General features: G+C 37.1%; 1 protein-coding gene across 1 annotated transcript; it reads left to right on the top strand.

Moving 5' to 3' along the window:
- Nucleotides 1–2,542: 2,542 nt before the first annotated feature.
- On the top strand, nucleotides 2,543–3,487 carry LOC309505529 (olfactory receptor 52B4-like; the record flags this gene model as incomplete). Its single annotated transcript, XM_082178927.1, has 1 exon — nucleotides 2,543–3,487. One exon carries the CDS (start codon nucleotides 2,543–2,545, stop codon nucleotides 3,485–3,487), a length of 945 nt encoding a protein of 314 aa, XP_082035053.1.
- Nucleotides 3,488–9,331: the final 5,844 nt, after the last annotated feature.

Consider the following 9,331-nt stretch of genomic DNA (forward strand, 5'->3'; position numbering starts at 1 on the left):
ACAGACTGTCCATTACAGAGAAGCACATGCAGTAGAGAATATTATATAGCCAAATGTGATCCAGCAGTAAATAAAGATTTACGGCCTACCTTTTTTTGATGTCAAGTAACTTTACTGAAGAACAACGTTTGAAAGAACTCTTCGCCAACTGGCTAACGTTAAATAATAATAAAAATATAATAAAGAAAAAAAAATCTGTTGAACTGAGTATAGGTTCATTCACTGTTTATTCGCGATCGTTGTGAAGAAAAAAAAATAGCATCCTGTTGAAGGCTTCAGGCTCGGTAATCAAATCAAAACTGTTTCAAAATGCATCTTTTCCTGAAGTATTTTTGTAACTTTGAGTAACTCCTTACACTCTAACTTCTCCCTGATGCTCTGCATGGTCAACTGTCACCTAATGCATTGCACGCGCGTCGCGTTACTCGCGTGATCGCATATTGCGTTGCATATTTATAATATTATCAATATTTCATACAGTAGCCTGCGCTCTGCACGTATATTATGGGCACGATGAAAGGAGAAAAGCTAAATGAGCCCGAGTCCGTCCAAAGCCCAATCTGTAAAAAAAAATACAGCTCCCAATAAGTGACAAAATAACGCCAACATTTTCCTATTTACATGTTGTGATTTGTATAGTCACAGCGTGTACAAATAACGGTCACATATTCTCAGAAGGCGAAGCACTGCTACTTGGGCGGAGTGATTTGCTCGCAGGCGCAGCACCTGATAAGCCCCGTGGTGAGGAGCAGAGTTCGCTCAGAGTTGGAGTAAATCACTCCGCAGAAGTAGCAGTGCTTCGTCTTCTGAGAATATAGTTCCGAGTATGTATACGGTTAGAAGATGGTTGTGTCTCATGTGACCTTGTTATTCGTACACGCTGTGACTATACAAATCACAACATGTAAATAGGAAAATGTTGGCGTTATTTTGTCACTTATTGGGAGCAGTATGCTAGCTGTAGCCGTTTACCTCCAGTGTTTGTGCTAAGCTAGGCCAGCGGAGGGTGCGTCAGACAGAGTTACAGCACGCACGGAGATGAAAAAGGTATGTATGGACTTATCTAACTCTGGGGGATAAGGTGAATAAGCTAGAGTCCCAAAAAGTCGAAGTGTTCCTTTAAGGGACCATCAAAATAAAGTGAAACCGATACTCCTCTCGGAGTTATGACTAATAAAATTCCACAGGTGCACAGGCACTATAACTAAGAACAAATATGTAGCTTTCACGTGGCGTTTTTGCTCATAACTTCATGAAACATGCACAGATTGTAGAAAATGGCATATCATTACTTACAGTAGATACTCCCGACTGAAATGAGTCCCTAATCGACTTAATCCATTGCGTCGATAACGATATATTCCTCACGGAGGTAGAACAAATTTAAAAATGCCCATTAGGGGGTGTCAAAGGCTGAGCAAAAAGACTACATTGGTTCCAAATGCTGTAACTTTTGATTGTTTTATGCTATCACCACAAAATGTAATCCAGATGCAGCTTACCTGTAGGGGAACTTCACCCAAAAAAAGAGATGTCCTCCTACCCTCTTTAGTTTACCTATTGCAGTTATTGCATGTCAAATAAGAAAGATATGTAAAATTATAATTTCAAAAAGATTTGTCCAAATGTAAAGTTTTCTATCAAACAATACCAACCTTTTGACTGTCCTTGCTATGTTTTTGGAGTTATGAGTCTTTACTTTTGTGTATGTCAGAAAAAAACAACTCTAAAAATGCAGGGCTTAAAGGGTTAATTAACCTTTTTTTTATAATAAAAAATAAGTTTATAATATTCTGTGTTGGTAATAAAACTGCATAAATGTTCATCGTTAATACTGATACTGTCAGCTAATAAAACTTGTGCTCCAGAGACCATATCTATATAACATCTTGACAATGACATCGTCCTAGTGGGGTTTTCTCCTCAGGTTTATAATTAACCTTTTTTTCTTATTATTATTTGTCCTGTAGCCATTCCTTGATACTTTCCCATGCATTTAAGCTGATACAGTACCTAGCCTAAGTTTGACAAGGGTTTTGGAAGATAAGTGTGCTTGAGAAGATGTGGACTTCTTTTTCATAATTCAGTTCATTATATTCTGTGTTGGTGATAGAACTGCACAAATGTTCATTGTTAATACTGATACTGTCAGCTGATAAAACTTGTGCTCCAGGGACCATATCCATATAACATCTTGACAATGACTTCGTCCTAGTGGGGTTTTCCCCACAGATAGATAACTTTAAGACAGTATAAAAGACCCACGATGAAAGCGCATACACACTAGTTAGGACAGGTCAGGTTGCTGCATGACTGCTTGGTCAATCAGTCAGACAGACAGTTAGCAACTGCCATGTTATTGACAGTTCATAATTGTCACTGTCTTTTATGTAGAAGAGCAAAACATTTCTAAATGTACATAATCTGTTGTAAGTATTTTGAATATTACACATTTATCCATACAGTATACTATACTCCATATTGGTCGTGCTGTAATATATTTGCTATATTTGCTCTTTTCTACTTTGTTTAGAATGATATCATGTCTTCAGCCGGCAATGTCTACAATGTATCATCTGATCTGTCTCTTCAGGGCTTCGATCTGTCTCCTGAGAAGGCCATTGTTGCGTTTGTCCTTGCCGCTCTGAATTATATAATCATATTGTTCTGCAACTCCTTCCTCCTGTTCACTATCATTACCAATAAGGCTCTTCATGAACCAATGTACATTCTCCTGTTAAATTTGCCTATTAATGACCTCATTGGCTCCACTTGCCTGTTCCCTCACATCATGCGGGAGCTCCTCTTTGACACCAGGACCATGTCGTTCTCCATTTGTATCACTCAGGCTTTCTTTATACATGTGTATGCCGTATCTGTGGTCTTCATCTTGACTGCTATGGCATATGACAGATATGTTGCTATCTGCCAGCCAATGAGATACACTACCATTATGAGCAACGTTCACATCATGAAGATCATCTCATTGGTTTGGCTCTCTAATTTGACACTGATGGCCGTGCTTTTCATTCTTCTCCTGCGTTTGCCTCGCTGTAGGTCTTATCTTACCCATCCGTACTGTGACAATCCCTCCCTGCTTCAGATGGTCTGTGCAGACACGACCATTAATAACGTTTATGGTCTGTTGTTGACAGCTGTCTGTCAGGTGGTAACAGTGGGTCTGATTTTGTACACATACCTAAGGATACTCATAGCCTGCTTCCACAACAAAAGCTCTGACACGAGGAGTAAAGCTCTTCAGACTTGTGGTACACATCTAATTGTCTTTATCTTGTTTGAGTGTTTGGGTCTTTTCACGATAATCTCATACAGGATAAAAGATATCTCTCCTCACTTAAGAAAATTCATTGCGGTTGCTGCTATGATATTGCCACCGACGATGAATCCTGTTATATATGGCCTGAGAACTAAAGAAATCAGGGTCAAAGGGATCAAATTTTTCAAGCAAAAAGTTTTTGCTTCTTGAACAAATAACACTAGAGAGAATACTGGAATATATATTTTTTAGAAAGGTGTCATACTAAATATCATTTGTACAAAACTTACTTAACTTTTCAGTTGTATATGCATTAATGTGACATATTAATCTGTCTTTCTGTCAAATCTTTCTCTCTCCATAGGTGTAATGGTTTTTGTACTGTACAAACTGTATAATCTATCCCCCTACACTTACCCTACATTACCCATTGTATAAAACCTTTGGAATTTTTACATTTTTAATAAAACATTGTTTAGCATGTTTGTAAAGGACTCAAGAAATGTTCTCATAAACCACGTTTACATTGTAACACCAGTGTAATACCCATGTAATTATCAAATTTTGTGTCCTCATGACTCATATAAACAAACACACACACACACACACACACACACACACACACACACACACACACACACACACACACACACACACACACACACACACACACACACACACACACACACACACACACACACACACACACACACACACACACACACACACACACACACACACACTTGCTTTATAAGCCATTTCAGTAGTAACATCAGTTTTTTTTACTTTTTAAAACGTTAACAAAATCACATTTCTATTGTGGTAAAACCTGTAGAATTTATTTGGCATTCTTAGAATCACAAACTAACAATTTAGCAGGTTGTCTCAAATCCTGACATATTCTTTTCTGCTGGAATTAATTTGATTGATATTTAAAGAAGGGCTTGATGCAATTCTAAACCAGTGGCATTTTTACATAGGCTAACACAGTTTATAAACATATACACACGACACAATATATGTTATAGTGTAGTCTAAGTTTTAAAATGACCATTTATTAAGCTGAGTAATGAGCCAAGTTCCTTGGCATGTATGCCAACATTTTTTATTAATACATATTGTGTTTTTCATCCCTATTTAAACATACTGTTTATAATTTTTTTTCTGTAATCTTTTTACAAGCTCTTACAAGTTGTTTACTGCTATTATCTAATTTGATGTACCTAAAACCCCATCTTTATGAGAAAGAAAGAAAGAAAGAAACCATTTGTTTTCTAGCTACCCAAAAAATATTTTTAGACAGAGAATTCGTTTAGCAACTAACCCATTCAAATATGCATAGAACTGCAAAAATAACAGCAACATCGATTTAAACCGTTTTTTTTTTTTTTTTTTGATCGTAAGATTTTTTTTTATATCCTTTTTTTCATTGCATTCATCCATTCTGTAAACCATTTATCCTTTGTAGGAACATTCATCCTGTGATGCTACAGTGCCAGTGCTGTTTACTCAGCCACTGTGCCGTGTCTTTCATTCCTTCCTTGCTGAAAAAATCCATCTTAAACCAGCATGAATTCATATTGCTTCAGGCTGGTTAGAACCGTTGTAGTGCTGATATACTGCTGGTCCAGCCGATGGTCTGGCATATTAATGCTATTCTCAAGCAAAACTAAGCTGGTGAGCTGCAACCAGCACTCCCGCTTCCCATGATGGGGACCAGGCTCAGCAAACCAGCATCCCATACTGGTCCCAGAATGAAAAACATACCTGCTGGTGATATTTTCTGTGGAAAACATTTATATAATTATTACCTTACATCCTAAGTGCAGAAATAGCTCACAGTAAGATGCAGGTGTTCAGGGAATAAAGGAAGCTAAAGCTGGACAGTGTAGCACAGACCAGAAAAAAAAGGATTCCTTTCTTTTCTAGATTAGTGACTAAATTCTGCTTAATACAGTATGTGAAGGATTATAGAGATCCAGTTTGAGGCAATATGCACAACAAATTATATTTTAACATTATATTGTAACATTATATGTCTTTAATAGTTTTGATTTAATTATACTGCATTTCAGGAGAAAATTTTTGTTTTGCTCTCTGCTCTCAAGAGTGAAAAAGCTATGTGAAAAAAGCAATAGGGCTATACATGAAATTAAGTTCATGTTAATTATCATGTTAATTTCAATTCATATGTTTTACCATAAGCAGAATTGTGGGAGTAAGTGTACCAACATATATGATATAAACTGTGGCTCATGGTTGATGTGTTACTTGAAGAAATTGAATCAGGTGAATTGCCGGTGTAGGCCTTAGTATCATTCAGTGAAGGTCAAACAATGGTTTTTATTTTATTACGTCAGCAGATGTCTTGTGTTTTACTGCAATAGGCTTGTGTACATTAAATTTATTATAATGTGTAATATATAAGATATTATTGTACTGAATTCATTGTCATCAGAGGTTTAAATGTTTGTTAGTTTATTTATTGCCATTTGACTTTAACTTTTATTTTAAATTAATTAATGAATCATCATATGAGTCCAGAATACACATGGATCAAACAGATATGAGAGACAATTATGCCATGCAGTGTTTTAAGGTTGGTGTGAATTTCTGTAACATGCCAAATATATAGTATAATAATAATAATAATAATTAAAGCTGCAAGCAGCATTTATCGGGGTTCAAGCAGTTAAGGCCTTTAAGGACTTTAAGCACAAAAGCATCAAAAGTTGTTAAGTTTTACACCACGTGATTACAGAGCCATAAAACTCGTTAGCGCCAACTAGTGGCCGATTTCTTTCAAAACTCTTGCAGACCTCTAGGGCCATGAGTCGAACATGCCCATTGAGTTTTGTTCCGATTGGCCTCCGTTAACCTTGTCTAATAGGTGCTCAAATTTCATTGGTCGATTGGACCAAAAACCAGGGACTAGTTGGCCAAAGTAGGCTTTGGACAAAATTGCCCATATTATAATTTTTTTTGCTCAAATCCAGGGATCCAGGGATCACAGTGATGCTAAAATCGAGCCTCTAGGACAAACTATGTAGGAGTTATGACCAATTTAGTAAATGTGGTCATTATAGCGCCACCTATGGGCTGATTGGGCTGAGTCCGTGTATCTGAGTAGCGAGCAATACTACTACCATCTGGCAAAGTTTCAAGTCTCTAGGTCTTACGGTTTGGGCTGCACGATGCGTTTTAGGGAATAATAATAATAATAATAAAAATCAGGGCAATAACAATAGGGTTTCAGCACTTCGTGCTTGAACCCCTAATAATAATAATAATAATACATCTGTAGGCAAAAACAGTCTTGTGTCACAGCAGACTTCTGCTCTTATTGGATCTCAAAATACTGTGTCATCAGGAGCTCAACTTATTACCTGGAGACTTGTTAGATGTTAGTCTTGCATGTCAACCTTTTGTATACTGTAGCAACTGTAATTAGTCATTAGTTTAATGAATGTGCTTTCTTTATATTAGTCATGTTTGTTTCTGGGGGTCTCTATAGGGAATCACTGTAGGTTTGTCAAAACAATATAATGAGTTTCTTAGGGACATGCATGATGAATCAAAAGTTTCTTAACAAAGTTACACTAAGAGGACAGAATACTTTGACATTACTATTATATGTTAAATCTGTTATGGCTATTTGCAGGACTATTTTAACTATTGTCTTATAGGCCTGTAGACTCAATGCTTAGGTTTTTATGTATACAACTGCTTTTGTTGATGTTTTTTTGGTGTTCATTTGACATAAGTCCTCATAAGCATAACAAAAACTGGGGCACATTTGACATTTTAATTTTCTTTTGATATTATTGATTACATATGGCCTTTTATAAAGCTAAAAAAAAAATCTAATTATCTGAAATATACTCATGCAGATATAATTTGCAGAAATTTCCTTTTTACGTTCTTTTACCTTTTATTATTTGAAAGGTAGAAGTATGTTATGTGTCAACAGTCTTTTAAAGCATAGCCTTCTGGGTTATGGGTAGTGGGTAAAGTCCCGCAGATATGATGGGCTCTTTATTGACACGTACAATCACACTGGTGTGATCAGTCTTGGCTGGCCCCTGGAGCATATGATCACATGGGTGTGATTAGAGCGTTCAGTGCATCACGTGATCAACTGCTGAACTCAAATGGGCTTCCCATTGGCTGGCACTGAGCCAGATGCACTCAGCACTTGAAATGACAAATATTCAGTGTTTTCAACCACAAAAAGTTAATTTTAGGTTTCAGACATTTAAATGCACATAAGTACTAGCAAAACAATATTTATAGTTTGTAAAATACATACTGATGTGTATGGAAGCAGCAAAAATAATCCTTTCTATAATTTGACGACTTGTTTCATTCTTACCAGATATTGGATACTATATAGTTTACCAATCACTTACTTTCATGTATTTCAGGAGAAGTGGATGAATTTATGTGATGTAAATCTGACAGATCAATTCTCTGGAGTGCAGAGCAAGCTAACATGGCAGCACCCATCACACATTATAGATCAGCTCACATGTCAGGATTCAGATAGTGGAGACTCAGACATAGAATGAGCAAGGGAGTGATATTTATTAACAGAACACAATACAAGATAGGGTGAGGCAGGAACAGCCCAAACAGAAGGGTCAATGGGAAACAATGTGGGTGACTGCTGGAACCAACTGCAGAGGACAACAGGTCACAAGCAGATAGTTGTGGTGAAGACAGGAACCATGAAGCAGAGATCTGATACTTGCTGCACACAGACTCTGAACCAGTCTAACTGCCAGGCAGAAGGAACCAGCAGGCAGGGAATCTCAGGGAGCAGGCAGGAACCAACACACAAAACAAGACTCAAGACAACAACAACAAAAAAAGAGAAAAATAAAAACTGCCAAAAACTAGAACACCAGAAAACAAAATAAGAAACTTAAATATAACTGGAGCTATAGCAAAGTAAAATAAATTCTATAAATGAATAACTAGAAATATTAAACAAAGAAATAAAACAAGACCTGCAACCTTGAAGGCAAGCTAAAGAGAAAATAAGTAAAATATTAGTTAACAAAAGCAAAAACAAGAGATAAATCAACAAAAAAAATCTTAGGAGAACTAGAGCAAAAGACAGACTAGGACTTGACTAAAAATCAGGAACAATGAAAAGACTGAAAAAAAAAAAAATCTAACAAAAATACAAAGCTATTGTAGAACCAACAGAGACACTAACTCTAGCACTGACTGATAAGAAATAACAAACCAGCAAAGACGTGAGAAAGAGGAACAATATAAAGGGAACAGCACATGAGTATCAGGTGAACACAATTAAGCAAACAGGGACTAGACAAAAGGTGTGTTCGACATCGGCTGCGGCTGGATGTAACCGATCGGCGAGAGTAGCCGCGTGCAGACGGGGAGGAGCTGCAAACGGAGACGTGAAGTCGGACACTTTCTGGTTCCCGTAGTGACCGCTCACGTGGTGTTCGCGTACTTTACATGAATTAGAAAGTTCATGATATAGTTAACAAATTTGTGAATATTTTGAATAAAAAAGGAAAGAGGAAATAAAAGCAATACATCTTTATACAGCACTTTTGTGGCTGCGGTGTGTCACGTGAGAAGCGTGATGCGCCACCATGGAAATAATAAAGTGATAGGCTATGTTCTAAAATAACGGTCACCTACAAACAAAAACTACCCCGAGGGAGAAAACGTCTTGCAACTTACAAATGCATTGACTAGCGTTGTCATTGGAAATGTCATCATCCCCTTGACTGTTAAAAGGACAAAGACAAAGACATTGCTTTCCTCAGTGGACATTCAAACTGATTTTGTGATTATGATTGACGAGAAGAAAATCAGCTAGGTGCATGTAATGCACTCGCTTAGTCGATCACTCGCTCTCATTATACTCTATACAGTAAGCTTCAATGAAGCAACTCAGTGGTCCTTCATTGCTAGTTCATAAGAGACATAGTAACGAAGGCTTGGGCCATGGCGGAAGGAAGTAGTTGCGCAAAAAAAGGGTTTTTAAAAGTGCTCTAAGCGATGTCACGCGTTTTT

Source organism: Leuciscus leuciscus, assembly GCF_965113295.1.
Source record: "Leuciscus leuciscus genome assembly, chromosome: 9".
Lineage (NCBI taxonomy): Eukaryota > Metazoa > Chordata > Actinopteri > Cypriniformes > Leuciscidae > Leuciscus > Leuciscus leuciscus.